This window comes from Emys orbicularis, chromosome 1 (assembly GCF_028017835.1).
Source record: "Emys orbicularis isolate rEmyOrb1 chromosome 1, rEmyOrb1.hap1, whole genome shotgun sequence".
Taxonomy (NCBI): Eukaryota; Metazoa; Chordata; order Testudines; family Emydidae; genus Emys; species Emys orbicularis.
The window spans coordinates 119046088-119061684 of record NC_088683.1 but is presented as its reverse complement, the minus strand read 5'-3'; the positions used below and the strand labels follow the sequence as shown (position 1 = coordinate 119061684).

Genomic DNA, 15597 nt, shown 5'->3' with positions numbered 1-15597 from the left:
AATTCATGAATCTTCCCTTCAGACTGATCCTGTAAGGCAGATTCTGGGCTCTGGCAAACAAGAACAGACTTTTTATGTGTCTGTTATTCACATTAAAATATCTGAATACATCCAGGTCCTGGGTATCTGCACTGCAGTCTGGACTCCACCAAACTGTTTCTTCTAGAATGTTGCAGCCGCACAGAGTTAAACAGTTTTCAAATGGTCAACTCTCCCGGCTAGTCACCTCCTGGCAGGTCACCTCGTCTGACTTCAGGTCCCTCAAACGTCTTTGTTTCTGCTGCTAGGCAAGTTATTGTGGCAGAATATGAGATTGCAGTTTGCAACTAGCACACATCCTCTAAAATGTTGGTAACTGCAGTTCCTTTGTGGTACCAATACTATATTGCAACAACAGTCGAGCGTATTCCATTAGAGCTTTCCCTGACACCCTCATTTAATGTCTCACTCAAGCACATCTTGGTTGCAGAAGTGGAGGCGCTAGTACTTCACGAGGCCAGTCCTTCAGAAGTGCCTTGAAAACCTTGCAGTGCCAGTGTCTGTGACAAAGCTTCCTCAAAGGCACAAAACCCCTTGACTACTCGGACTCAAGGCTTGAAATGCTGGTTGAGTGTCTTCCCTGCTGATGCACCTCAGAGCATCTTGTTGCAGAAACAATGAGTAAATATTGGCACTCAGGGCACTTGGTGCAGTTTAAAACTGTTTTCCCTTGTATAGATTTTCTTCTCTCTCTCTCTCTCTCTCTCTCTCTCTCTCTCTCTCTCAATATTTTAATGCATTTCCAGCCCCATTTGAGGAGAATGAAGTGGAGGATGAGGTGGGCACAGAACCAGCAGATACAGAAGGGGAAGCAGGCGAAGATGGAGACACAGGTGCAGAGCTGGATGATGGTACGGTACCACAGTGCATCATTAAATCTTGTTATGGGAGCAGAGTCATGTTGGGAAGCAGGTATCTTGTATAAGGGTGATCCAGTCAGAGCAGATCTGTATATGTGGGAGCTCAGTGCAGAAGAGAGAAAAATAGGATTGAAGTGTGAAATGGAGCTGAAGAACTGCAGTGCCATGGATTCTGGAAGACATTGCTCGCAACCACTCTGTTAGAGGGCCCAGTCTTATCATAGAATCTTAGGACTGGAAGGGACCTCGAGAGGTCATCTAGTCCAATCCCCTGCCCTCATGGCAGGACTGAGTATTATCTAGACCGTCCCTGACAGCTGTTTGTCTAACCTGCTTTTAAAAATCTCCAGTGATGGAGATTCCACAACCTCCTTAGGCAATTTATTCCAGTGCTTAACCACCCTGACAGAAAGTTTTTCCTAATGTCCAACCTAAAGCTCCCTTGCTGCAATTTAAGCCCATTGCTTCTTGTCCTATCCTCAGCGGTTAAGAAGAACAATTTTTCTCCCTCCTCTTTGTAACAATTGAAGTCCTTACTCTCATTATAATCTTTCTGAATGAAGGAAGTGAGTATTCATGTGGGATTTTGTATCACCATTAGTAACTAGTTAAGTGACCCCAGTTAGCATGTAATAAAATAGAAGAGTTAGGTAGTAGGATAGGAAGAATAATAGAAAGATTTAGGAAATAGATGGCTGTCCTTATGGACTTGCATCCAAGACTGCTTCCTATCCGTGTTGTCTTCTTTCCTCCGCCCCCCCCCCCCCCCCAGATCAAAGATGGTCAGATGACACCCCATCTGATGCAGAAGATGAGTGTCACTTACCTCAAGGGGACATGGAAGAGCCAGAATTGAAAGTCTCTGAGGATGAGGGTGAGCGAGAGGCCGCTGCTCCCTGCAGTCTGACAGACGGTAAATACTTAATCTCTGTATCTTGCAGTCCAGAAAGACTGATCATTTCTTTGAATTGTCAAACTAAGCTATTGGTGAAAGCAATCTTTTCAGTTACATTTGAACAATGCCAATACTCAATGCTTTGCATGTGTTTGCATTTGTGTTCTGAGAAAGGTGTTGTGATACCATGAGCTACATCTTCCCAAAGCATCAGGGAACCCACAGAACCAGTTGTTCCCTCTCTCAGATCCCTGTGGGTGCTTTTGGGCTAACTGCCTGTGTCATTAGGGTCACATACAGATACTCAAACAGACTCCAGAGGGCTCATCCAGAATGTAAAGGGCTAGTGATTTGTTCACTGTTTACTGTGCTTCACATGGATTTAGAATGTTAAAGGGCTCGTTTGTGGGGGGTTTTAATGCACTCTCCATTTTCCCTAGATCCATGCAAACCCTCTACCCCCATCTGGTCACCCAACGAGACTGCTGTTCCTCTGTCCCCAGTTGGTAGTCCCAGTGCAGAACAAATAGAGGTAAGAGTTCCTGGTGCTCTTCAAAGCTATGTTGATATCAATTAAGGGACTGTACTCTCTAGATTAGTAGAACAGCTTGTATGATTGAGAGTGATAGTTTTAGCTCTTTTTCTTATCTAGATAATGTACATTGTCCTCTGACTTCTTGAGACCTAGTTTCATTTAGATTTTAAAAGAAAACAAGCCACTTTTTTTTTCCTCTGAAGAAGTTCACAGTGCAATAGCTGATCAGTAGCACAAGTCTCTAACTCTAAAGGCAAAGAAAAAGTTATTGGGGACCCTCAGTGGGCCAGTGTAGCAAGCAGGAGTTATGTATCATGCATATATACAACAGCAAAATAGTCATTGTCCAGTCCCTTCTTGAGTCTGCTCAGTCACTCTGAGTTCCCTCCACAGCAGTGCCCTGTCAGATTCATTTGCGTATAAGCTGAGTGAAGACAAAAGTCATAATTGAGACACCCCGGGTTTATGTTTTACTCGTTTCAGTGCCATTTCATTTAGAAAAATCAGTTTCCTGTGCTACTGCTCTGTAGGAGAATCTTTCTTAGTAACTTGGGACACTAAAAATGTTGAAATCATTCCCTGTTTCCATTTTTTTAGTATTTTATTTTGACTGTTATGTCCTTTGTTTTTGTGATTATTTACTTGCTAAATTGCCAGTGCGGTTGGATTTAGATTCCCCAGCCAATACTTAAATTGTGAGATCAGGCTGGTTTGCAGACCGCATTCATACTGGAAGGGAGTGGAGTGATTTCCTCTTGTCACTTTTAATGGTACTATCAGACACATTTATTATTTGTTTTATAGTAATGCTGCAGTCAGGATCCAGGGCCATTTTGTGCTAGGTGCTGTCCAGGCATACAGTAGACAAGGACTCTGCCCTGAAGATCTTGCATAGTTTTGAAAATAACATTTTCTGCAGCTGACACTCTCCAGACAGTAAATCTGTATGGGGAAATGTCAAAGGCTTAAACTCTTTAACATAATACATTGCCTGGGTGACATAGCAGTCTAGTGGCAGCAGGTCCAAGTGAAATCCAAGACTCCTCAGATGATTAGGGGTTGGGAGCTCTGCAGCACCCACGTACTGAGCCCCCAGGTAAGGAATGCCTCAGGCCTTTGAGAAACAACCCTACCCTAGCCAGCTCTGGCCAATATGTGGAATAGGTCTGGAAGAACCTTCCTCTGATGAGGGGGCCACTCGGAGGTGGGAAGGGGTAAAGTGGAATTGGGTATTCTGAAATGTACTTTCCTTCTCTTTCCAAAATTAAATTTGTCATTTCAACTTACAGAATAGACAGCTTACAGAGTGGAACAATATCTGATGAAAGATCCCAATTGGTTTTCCATGCACTGGAAAAGGATGCCAAATGCACTTTTCATATATTGAAGCTTAAATTATCACTCCCTTATTCCTGAAATCCTAGGGCATGGAGCGATATTCTAAATCCCTCTGAAGGTGCTTAGGGACCATTAATAATAATTTCTTTTGTTTCTGCATTTCCATCGAAGGTAAAGGATCCCCTCACAGCACTGCCCTGCATGGACAAATCTCCAGAGACACGCTTTTTTCCTGAACCATTCCTCCTTGAAGAAATTCCAAAAGATGAAATCCTTGAAGATCAGAAAGTTAAAAGCCCTTCTGTCTCTCTCTCTCCAATACGGTCCCAACCAGTTGCATTGCCAGAAGCCATCACACCTACATCACCAGTGCAGTCTCAGACAGCAACACCTATGTTGGCTTCATCCTCCCCCTCTGCCCAGTTGCCTATCTGTTCCCAGCCTTTGCCGTCTGCTGAAGCATCCATTCCATCTCCAGTGGAACCTCCAGTGTGCTTTCAGCCTGTACCAGCCTTAACATCCACCCCTCTGGCCCAACTTGCCCTGAAGAGCCAAGATAATGAGGTGGAAAAATTGGGGAGCCCTACTACTGCAGAAGAAGCCCTGAAACGGAATAACCTCGTAGAGGAGTTCTGGATGAAGAGTGCTGAAATCCGGAGGAGTCTGGGGCTCACTCCAGTGAACAGAAGCAAAGGGTCAGAGCCTAGCTTCACTGTCTCAGCCCTTGAGTCAGCTCCGCTGAGTGTTTCAGAGGAGGGGATCCATCTTCTGAAACCCCAGCCTGCCCCAAGAAGGCTGATCATGTCCAAACTAGACAGTGAGCAGATGTCTCTGCTGACTTCAAAATCTCCCTCTGACAAAGAGCTGAAGAGTTCCAATGAAGTAAAGAGAGACTTATCCAGCAGCTCTGGATTGGGTCTGCATGGGAGCTCATCCAACATGAGGACATTGGCCAGCCAGAGCTTCAATACTTCCGACTCCACTATGCTCACTCCACCATCAAGCCCTCCCCCACCACCTCCTCAAAATGAAGCACCAGCAACTTTGCGTAGAAAGAGGCATCAGACAATTTGGCAGAATGAGTCAGAGTCTAAACCAGCAACAGCACCGACACCTCCTGCACCCTCATCTTATGAGCACAACCTGCCTGCCAAAGAGTCAACCCAGGCCTCAAAAGAAGAGGTGCGGAAGTCATTTGTGGAGAGTGTGGATGAGATTCCATTTGCTGATGATGTGGAAGACACTTACGATGAGAGAACTGAGGATACAAGTCTTCATGAGAAGTTCTTTACACCCCCTACCAGTAGGCCAAGGCCAGAGAAGCCTCTTCACCTGCCATTGGTCAAAGAGAATGGTGGACCACCATCAATGGAAGGAGGAGCGAACCAAAGAAAAAGAGTGCTGCCTCAAATCTCTCCAGAAGCCAAGGAGCTAGCTGAGGAAAGAATGAGAGCCAGAGAGAAGTCTGTAAAGAGTCAGGCATTGCGGGATGCCATGGCTAAGCAGTTGTGTAAAATGAAAGCTCTGGAGGCAGCTGCAGCTGCTGGGGCCACCAAGGCACGAAAAGCCTCCTCCATGCCCTTGAAGCCCAAAGAGAGGGTTTTTGAGTCCTCAGCACGTTTGGCCATGAAAGAAGCAGAGGGCCCCATGCTGAAACATGATGCTGCTAATGAAAGGTTCCTCTCCCCCCCTGCTGACGTTGCTGGGCCCGAAGGGTCCGTCACCTCCTCAGAGGGCTCCAGTGGGAAAAGTAAGAAAAGGACTTCTCTCTTCTCCCCTCGTAAGAACAAAAAGGAGAAGAAATCCAAGAATGACAGCCGGCTTTCTGACAAATCCAGTGGCCTGGCCGAGGAAGCCACCAAGCCCAGATCATTGTGGAAGTCTGTTTTCTCTGGATATAAGAAAGACAAGAAGAAAAAGACTGATGACAAATCCTGCCCTAGCACTCCCTCAAGTGGTGCCACAGTGGACTCTGGGAAGCACAAGGTCTCTCCAATGGTTAGAGCAGCAGGTATAGTACATCTGCCTGTCTGCACACTGTACTTTCACTGCAGCTGGAAAGCTTCTGAAATGAAGTAGTCCCAGCTTGCTACCCCACACTGTTATGCCTCTGAGTCACTCTCCTTTGCCTAACATGCAAACCAGGATTACCCTTGAGGATAATGGGATTAGAACTGTACACATGTTTGTTTATAAAATAAGTAGCATATCAATGGGAGAAACAGATTGTCAGATAACAAATTTGGCACATTACTGTTCATTTCATATGTACCAGGCTACAGAACTAGTCATTTTTCTGCCTTAACCTGACTCAGAAGAGGAGTTTGCCACTTCTCAAACTTGTTTTAACTCCCACCCTGGCTCCCTACTTCGACCATCAGTTCACTTCCCTTGAATCTGCCATGGCAGACTATGCAATGTTTTTAGAGACCGACATAAATGTCCCTTCATTAATTAAAAGGTAAATGGGTGCTCAAGGGCATGGAGGTATAGTTACTTCCCCTCCTCTTTGCTCCCTGTGTAACTTGGGACCTGCCAGCTCTCCGCTGCTCTAAAAAGCAGGGATCATGGGGTCAATCATAGATATAGATCTGCCACTTGCCATCAGGTCCACTCAGAGCACTTAGTGACAACTTGAGACTCTTGAGACATATTAAAGCAGTTATCTGTAAACATGGGCCAAAGCAGAGGTACCTGTCATTTCTTTTGACTTGTACAAAAGTGGAGCTGGCCAAAATGACTTAATCCCTGCTGCTGTCATCCAAATGCTCAGCCTCTTTGTAGGAATGTTGACCTGGCTGGAGGGAAAGGAAGCTGTGCTTACCATGTTCAACATCATTCTCAAATTTACTTGCTTCAGAAGGTGGTGCTTCCTTAGAAAGAAACCCCACAGTCAGTGATTCCACACTGTGGTGTCGCTTTGTGGAGCGGTGCTTTTGGGAGCACGATAGTCCCAGATACTGCAGCAGTGAAGTGTGACTGTGATAACTATTTCAGAAGTATAAGTCAAACAGGAGCAAGGCCAAGCTCAAAAGTATCTGCAGAGACAGAGAGAAACACAATAGTAGTGACCACTCTTCTAAACCTGTCATCCTATTCTTTCTTTTTTTGGGTCTGTTTTCTCAGATTTGCAGCTCCGTCGACACTTGAGTTTCTCAGAGGACTCTGACCTCTCAAGTGATGACGTTCTCGAACGATCTTCTCAGAAATCCAAGCGAGAGGTAGGAAGACCATTTAGATAGAACTGTTCTCATACAGATCACAGACTCAGAACCACAACAACCTTTGCCAGGATTAACGTTATCATTCTTACTGTTTTTGCTGCGGATGGTGTTAGTATAAGATTGGTTGAATAATAAACCTGAAATCAGCCAGTCAGTTTCAACAATAATCCAGATTCCCTATTGGCATTGTACAGAGGTCCTGTTGTCACTGCCTTGCGCACAGGCATTATGTGTGTATTGCTTTGTTCTGAGGGTAGGATATTTTTGTCCCTCTAGAGAACATACTCACAATCTCTAGCAATGGGAATTTCATGTCTAAAGAGTAAATTTTACTTGCTGTAACGTTACTACAGAAATGTGCCATTGGGACATTCCTCACTTCATGGTGAAGATCTGGTTTTAGGATGTTGTTGTGCCAACCTGTTCAATAGGTTGATCTGTTGGAGTTTGAGGCCAACTGCATACAGGTATGTTACTGTGCATTCAGCAGAGGCATAAGCAAGACAGAGTATCCAGAGAGGAGGAAACTGCAGGTTTGTGGTTCTGCAGCATGGCATATGTGTGCGTATTTCCCTGGGGAGATGGGGATCTATACATTAGTGTTCTTCTGTCTGGAAAGGGAGAGCCTGCGCCTATTCCTCTCCCATTTTGTCCCTGCTCCCTTTGATGGATCCATGGCAATTAGCAGTGTGTCTCTGGGTGTAAGCAGTGACTGCGAAACTGAAAAAGGAAGAAGGCGTGTTGGATACATGGGGATTTGAGCGTAGGGCTGTTGCTCATCGTGCAGGTAAGGACTGGGTGTGCGCTCAGCTTCTTGAGAGAAAAGAGTCTGCTTGCTCATGAGCAGCCTCCTCTGGCTAGTGCTGTAGAGTTCTGGAGCGAGCCACATTGACCCCTCCCCAGCCAAAGGCAACTACACAGTGAAATGGGGCTCAAAGGGGAGTAGAAAAGTAAAGAGAAAGTGGAAGGAGCTTCTGCTGGACCCCCACAAACACCCAAAAAAAGAAACCTGTCATTTTGCTGGGACCAGGGCATACCTATGAGCAAGAGACCTGGCAGGAACTGAGGGGCCCCTGCTTTTTATTTCTCTCTATCTAGTGTATTCATCACATAATGAAGGGGGTGGCCATGTTTTCATAGTTTCATTTGATCAGGGGGAAAAATAAAGTAAAAACAGAACAAGCGAAAGATTTAAAAAAATCACAGTGGATGTTGGAGTGGAGAGAAACCTGCAGCTGTCGGAGGGGTTCCTGGATGTGCTCTGCAGGTTTGGGGTATGATGATTGGGTACAGCCTTCTCATCCACAGTACCATGATCCTCAGCTCAAGCATGCACTGGAAAGAGAGAAGTGAGTTCTCTCCTGTCCCCACTTTCTCCCCTTGTGCCTGGCTCCCAGGGTATGTCAACACTTCAAGCTGGAGGTGTAATTTCCAGTTTGAGGAGACGTACCTGTGCTAACTGTGATCCCACTACTGTGCTAAAAATGTAATTGTTGCCATGGTGACTGGAGAAGCTAGCCGTTGGAGTACGTACCTAGCATCTGGGATGGGATCATCCACCTCCATCTCATGAACAAAAGGAGCCTCAGAGAACAGTATCGCAGCTCTCCACTCTAATGGTGAGCAGCTCCCCCCAACTTTCACCAAGCCTGGAGAAATCAATGGCAAATGCCAGGTTAGGGCAGATGTCTGGTTCAGCTGATGAAGGTGTCAGCTGATTGGGGAGGTTGTGGAGCAGTGCAAGTGGAAATACAGCAGAAGATCATTTCCACTTGTATTTTTAACTATGATGAGATAAAATGTAGTTTGAGCAACTAACAATAATTCTCATAAACATGGCAAGCAGAGGGATTGGTGTACTGAAGTGAATGCGACTCGTCCTCACTTAGTTAAACCTCTTTAAGCTTCCCTCCCTGGTTCATATATATATATGTAGTCACCTTTTCTGAGAGGAGGGTTTTACTCTGGGAACTGTTCTTTATATTGGACCCCTTTCTTCTCTTCCTTCTTTGCTTGCCCTCGAGGTGTTTCATGACAAGTTCCGCATTGCATCTGAGATGCAGAAGGAGGAGGTACCTGGGGAAGCAGAAAGAGATGCAGTATGTGGGGGTTCAGATAAGAGCTGTGATGCTGTCATTCCTGTCCAGCTTGTGGACTCCTGGCAGCGGGACTTCAATAAGCACCATGTATGTTCTCAAAGTTGAGGGTGCTCTAAATATTCACTCTTTTTCTCTGGCACCTCCATGCTGAGCAACTTTGGTATAGATTGGCTTTTGCAGAAGAGATGCTGGCCACTGAGTATTCCAGGGCCTGGGGATATTATAGATGGCCTGGAATTCTTCCTGATACCCAACAAAATATTGTTCTTCCTTTAAATTTTCTCAGCTATTTTACATAAGCAGCAAGATTTCCAGGGTATGGTTTTCTTGTCTCATTTTCTCCATTTGCTGTGGCTGAGTCACACTTAAGGATCTCTTCTTTGCTCAGTGCCCGCCTGTGCTTTTCAGGAGCAGTAATTTGGATGAGTGCACACGCTCCCGAGGGAACAGACCACAGACACATCAGCCTTTTGGTTCACAACAAATGTGTCTGGGGATGTAAAACATTTACACCACACCCTGGCAAGTCTCGCTGCAGAAGGAATTGCATCCAGGGTGTGGCTGGCAAAAGGGCAGCACTGATTATTGGGTTTGTGCCTTTTAATTACAGCCCAAGTCAACTGCTTATTTCCTCCATTATGGGGGGAAAAGTGGCTTCCTTCATGCCGCATAACTTTTATCTGAACCCTTTCGAAGTTAAAATCCAGCTCATGTTGCTTTTGTGGTTGTATTGAACTTGCTTCCCAGAGGGCTTGGCCCATTTAGCCTGCCCATCATAGCATTAGCAATCAGCAGTGAATTAACTTTGTGTGGCTTAGTGTGTTGCCTTTCAACAAACGCTTCCTGTAAAGAATGTTCATGTAGTTCCCTGTGGGGTGTGCGCTAATAGGTGTGTGTGTGTGTGTGAGAGAGAGAGAGAATGTACAGGATGTGGGGCGGTGATCAGAGATACATGTCTCCTGCTACAGATAGTTCGCTGAATATTAAAATTTGCATACATGTTCAGATTGTTTCTCAGCTTTCCATTCATGATTGTTTTAATTAAATGAATATTCTGCAAAAATGCTGAATGCTGGCGCTTTGCCCAGGGGGTTACAGTGCGCTCTGTACCTCCTCGCACAATGGAAATTCACTTCGCCTAGGAACACTGGGCAGTACAATCATTTCACCTTAAGGGGGTAATGGAGCTAAGGGTACGTCTGCGCAGCAGCTGGCCTCATGCTTCGCAGCACGGGTAGACAGACGCACATTAGCTCTGCTCGAGTTAGCACACTAAAAATAGCAGCGCGGCGGTGGTGGCTCAGGCCAGTGGCTCAAGAACAGTCCCGCCCAAGCCCCTGGGCTGTCCCGTCTAGCCTGAGCTGTCACCTGTGCTGCTGCAACCCCACTGCTATTTTTAGTGTGCAAGTTTGAGTAGTGGTAGCGTGTTCTTGTCTACCTCGAGCAAAGCTAGCACGTCTGTCTCCCAGCTGCTGCGTGGACATGGCCTTAGCATGCCACTCTTGAATCGGTATGGTAGTAAATATTTTTTTTTACTGAGTTGAAATTACAAGACGGAGGGGCCAGAGCAGAGTGTTCAGCTATTACTGACTCGTAGCACAGCTCCTTATTGAGCCGCTGCTGCAGCAGAACACTTCCAATACCCTGCAGCCCCACTGAGTCAGTACTGGTGTAGTGAAGAGTGTCTCATTTCAGCACTCTTGGAGGAGTCCCACTCAGGTAGCAAGTGAGAGCCTCCATTAGCTTATGAGACACAACATGCTCAGAGCCCCAGGTAATGTTCTTGCAGGTTACAAAGCAATGAGCGAGGCCAGGGTGATGGAACTCAGAGCTTCTTTTAATTAGTAAGCAAAGGCCAGATCGAAGCCATAAAAGCACCAGAACTTCTGAGAAAAAAGGGATGGAGCAGAAAGTAGATGAGGGGGAATGTGTCTGAGTCAGCACGTGATCTTGCTGCCGCTCTGAATGTTGAACAAGCAGACACCAGAGTGAGTCCCACCAGGATGCAGGCTTTAGGCTCTGTGACAAAGGCAAAACCCATGGACAAGATAACAGACTGAATAGAGAGCAGTATAGTGAGATATCCGAAAGGGCTTCTTCACCAAGAGATTCATTAATATGTAGAATGGACTGCTGTCTTAGTTATACATCTGTACAGCACCTACCTCAGTGGATGCTCATCCCTGATTGGGGTTCCCAGCTGCTGCTGTAACATAAATAACAGCTTAGTGAAGGCCTGTAGGGTTAGTGATTATGAATCTGTGATGCATACATATCTGTTAGTCTTATTTTTGGATAGATCTGTTGAAAGTTTTGTGTTCCTGGCAAGAAACATCGGGTGGACTGAGTGAATCTAGGGTTCTCACAAGCCAAATCTTTCTTTCTAAAAGAACTCAATCATATGTGTGTGGATTTTTTTTTTAAGAAGCCATATACGATTGGCTGAGCTGGTTCAGATCAAAACAGAACCAACCCAAACCATTGTTCCAAAGCTTGAACCAAAATGTTGTTTGTCCACATATCTACATATACTTATTGCCAGAATAGAAAAGGGGATCTCCTGGATGACTGGTTTTCCAAAGAGGCTCCTCAGTTGGAATTGCCTTCAGGAGAGTGCTGGTAAATGGATTTCTGAGTAGAGATTTTCCATTGTGCGTAATCAGGCTGTGCCAGGTTCACCATTTGTACAATTTTATGTTGCGTTTAAAAACAGCTTTGTTTGTATTACTGTGCATTTGTTTTCAATGTTGAACTGATTTTGCTCCATTTTGTGTGTTTTTTATTTTTTTCCCGTTACCATTCCCATTTTAAAGTCGATTTATGTACCACACGCCCTGGCATTCAAGAGATCATATTCGTCAAAGGTAGTGTCTCCATTGCTGGCCATTGTTGCATGCATGCCCATTTATTAACCCATCATATCCATACCTTGCTCCCAGCCCTCCCACCACATCTGCACTAACACCACAACCCCTGACTCTGCATGAGTGAGATGTTAGCAAACATTGGCAATGGAATCTTCCTCGAGATCATCTACAGAAAATGCGACGAACCCCAAACCTTTCTGACTCGTTAGACTGCATGCAATGATCAGTGCACCTCAGGGGTCCAAAAGGGGGACTGTTAATCAATCTGTAGGACAGTTTGGTGTTGCAGATGCATTAGGAACCCTTAGCTTCAAAGCAGGCTGATTTGTTAGGTAGAAAGTGTACTGTACGTGTGTATTTAAAAAAACAACAACCCTCCCCATTTGAAAAAGAGTAAATGGTCATGTGTTAGTTTCCAGGGTCTTTTGAAACACACTTGGACAAACCGTGAAATCATAATGAAACTATCCCAGGTTGTTGCATTAGTTTTTCCAGAATGGAAGTATCTCTGTTTCCTAAACTCCATCCCTGTCCCCAAACCTAGCCTGTGTCACAGGAGTGTCTGGTGTGATCTGAAACCCCCACCCCTCAATTATTTTGCTTTCTAACTGGGGTAGCATTATGTGCAGAAGAATGAAGAAGCAACGCATTAACTCCTTTCCCTTGGCAGATACAATGGTGCCTCCATGTAAGCCCCTGTGTCAAAAGCTTGGGATAGAGCTGCTGCCCTTTTGGCTTTAAAACTCCACTGAAGATCACACTAAACTATCCCAGATATTGGTTGCCAAGACCAATCTTACAAAGATGGGCTGCTCAGTTGGGACTTGCAAAAGAATAGTGATGTTAACTAGATTTTAAAAAAAGAAATTCAGGTCTCCCTTTCCCAACATTTTGCCCCTTAAACTGAGCGGCATCTCTGTCCACAACTGGGTTTGATTATGAAGAGGCAGTTACCTCTTTCCAATTGACCCTTAGACTTTGAATCTGTGTATATGAGGAGGAAAGGTGCTTTTTTCAGTCAAGTGAGCTCAGTCAGGTTAGCTTGACATAATTGTGAGGCCCTGTTAACATCTTTAAAGTCACATATGTTTGTGCCCACCTAGGCTACAACACAGAGGTAATACTGGTCTGAAATAATGAGTGAAAAGGTGTTAAACTGTGTCTACCCTGGTATTAAGAGGGCTTTCCTGTCAGGTTAAGCTAACTCGACTGAGTTAACTTGTCTGAAAAAGCACCTTCTTTCCCTTGTAGCTATGGCCTTTCTTTCCTTGACATGATTTCTTGTGGTTTCTTTTTTCACTGGCTAGCTGTGATGGTGGTTGTTATGACAGTCCCTTCCTTCCTCCCTCCCTCCCTTACGTTTAGGTTTTGTCTATACACACAGAAATTACAGTGATTTAACTAAGGACTTGTCTACACAAACAAGTTTTACCAGCTATAAAACTGATATATCAGTATAACTCCTCTATGTGGACATATATTCCAAATAAAGAGTGGCTTTTTTCCATTTAGCTTAAAACCCTTCCAGAGCAACATTAGATAAACTGAAAAAAGGCACTCTTACACTGGAATAAGAATGACCATGTGTGGGGGACACTGATATAAGCAAAGGTGTGAATCTAAAACAGTATAATTATGTCAGTATGACTTGCCCTTGTAGATAAGCCCTTAGTCTTTTTCTAAATTAAGTCAGTGCAGCCTCCATACGTAGACACTTTTAAATTGATTTCAGAGTGTCCACACAAGAGGGTTGTACCAATTAGTTAAATGGGTGCAATTTTTGTGCTTAGACTGGGTTTAAGATGCTATTTACCAGCTAAAGCCAGGACTGGGATAAAATTACAGCTTTGCAGTTGAGCTACACACTCCTTCATGCTGTATTGATCCTGACAGTGTCACTTGCTGCGCTGTGAACACCTGTGCAGATGGAACAGCTTGACTGTTTGACAAAGTTCTGGGAATGAAGGTTCACATCACTTGTGAGGTTAATGGAGAGAGGAGTGTCGTCTTTCCCCCGCGCTCTTGTTCATGATATGTGAAATCTGCTCTTGTTTTCCTTTCTGCAGAGAGCCTACACTGAGGAGGAGCTGAACGCCAAACTGACCAGGCGAGTGCAGAAAGCTGCCCGGCGACAAGCCAAGCAGGAGGAACTAAAGAGGTTACACAGAGCCCAGGTAGTACCTCTGGTAGTATCTTCTTGCCCTGACAGGAAATGCATTCTGCCGTCCAGGAAAACCATGTTATCCTAACACTCAGCAGGATGTGCAAGAGGAGACTGTTTAGCCAGATTTTGTTGTTTACTTTCCTGTATTTCAACAAGATTGCTGCTGTTCCTACTGGCTTCATCATGTTGGGTGCCTCTTCACAAACATGCCAGGAGTTGCTCAAAGCTTTCATGATAGTGCAGAGCAAGGAAACACCTGCATAGTCAGAGCTACTACCATTGAGCAATAACCATTGTAAATTGAATGGAATAACAGACCTCCCTGAATAACATGCGATGCAGCTATGCCAGTGATGATTGTATAAGCCACGGATGTTACAGTGGGATTTTGCTGCAATAAGTGTACCAGATGGACGTTTTATTGTCAGACACACCTTTGGAATGGGTGGTAGGTGTCCTTTCCAGGTGGTGGTGGGAGTTACATGAAACCTGTTGGCCAGTTGTGTTCTCTCACTGAGAACGGGGCCCACCTAACCAAACAGCACCACCTCTTGTCTTGGGGGTTGGTGGGAGTCTTAGGCAGAAAATGGGACATCATGGGATTGCTTGCAAAACTAGGGCAAAGGACACATCTCTCTCCTGATTAGACACCTACCTCGGAAGCATTGCATGGAGAGCAGCTTTTTTGGAATTGCTGGGAGAAAGGGGAGCTGTCATTCTGAGGTGTATAATTTGGAGTACTGGAACAGTTCCTGATGATAGTGTTCCTCTCTTCCCTTCCTGAACAGATCATCCAACGGCAGCTGGAGCAGGTAGAAGAGAAACAGAGGCAGCTGGAGGAGAGGGGGGTTGCAGTGGAGAAGGCCCTTAGAGGAGAAGCAGGTACCTTAAAATGTTGTTTGTTTTTAATGTTTGCTGACTAAATGCCCATACAATAGTTCGTAACAATTTGGAGTTTAGGGTGAGGGGGTCCCCTCTGAACTGAAAGTGGAATAGTTTAACTTGGGCTCAGATCATGAATTAATTCCCCTTTTCCCAGCAGAATTTTGAGGCTCTGTTATCCCTGAGGTTCTTCTAACTCTGGGGCTTCTCTCATGGGAGAAGTCCCCAGAGCAGTTGTCTTTGCTCGGGGCTCAGGAAATGCCTACCCACTATTCATTGAAAGCTATTGTATAAGAGCTGGGTGTTTCTATTATTATTTGGTGATGGAACAAAAGTGGAATATTAATTACATCGTAGAGAAATTGCACAGGGGTTACCCAGCTGGAATTCACTTAGGTTACCCAGCAAGGAGAGCCCAGTTGGCAGGATAAGAAAATCACTGTGAAATGACGTCTGTTTTTCCTGCATTGTATTGGATCATCAAAGTTAGTGTCCACACAAGAGACCATCACAGAACTGCCCCAGCAAGTACCTTCTCCTCACTGCACAGCCCAGACACCAATAACCTCTCACCCAAGCTGTATGGATCAGAAATGCATGTACCAAAAGGTTTCACCGTGTCACGCTGTTAATGGAATGTGCTACATCCCTTTTGTGGCTAAATACAATGAGTGCTGAGCGAGGTTGGAAAAAT

The 15597-nt window shown here is 45.0% G+C and overlaps 1 protein-coding gene across 4 annotated transcripts in view; it reads left to right on the top strand.

The window, feature by feature from the left end:
* The window catches only part of MICAL3 (microtubule associated monooxygenase, calponin and LIM domain containing 3), a 168515-nt gene that overhangs the window by 130823 nt on the left and 22095 nt on the right, over window positions 1-15597 (top strand). For 3 of the 4 annotated variants that reach the window (XM_065405164.1, XM_065405156.1, XM_065405150.1), the window contains 8 exons: window positions 786-890; window positions 1672-1812; window positions 2235-2332; window positions 3839-5678; window positions 6794-6888; window positions 11804-11854; window positions 13924-14031; window positions 14810-14903. In XM_065405164.1, coding sequence (XP_065261236.1) covers window positions 786-890; window positions 1672-1812; window positions 2235-2332; window positions 3839-5678; window positions 6794-6888; window positions 11804-11854; window positions 13924-14031; window positions 14810-14903 — 2532 coding nt within the window. Of the gene's footprint in view, window positions 1-785; window positions 891-1671; window positions 1813-2234; window positions 2333-3838; window positions 5679-6793; window positions 6889-7038; window positions 7042-11803; window positions 11855-13923; window positions 14032-14809; window positions 14904-15597 lie in introns of all 4 variants that reach the window. The other variant, XM_065405170.1, reaches the window with a different exon arrangement.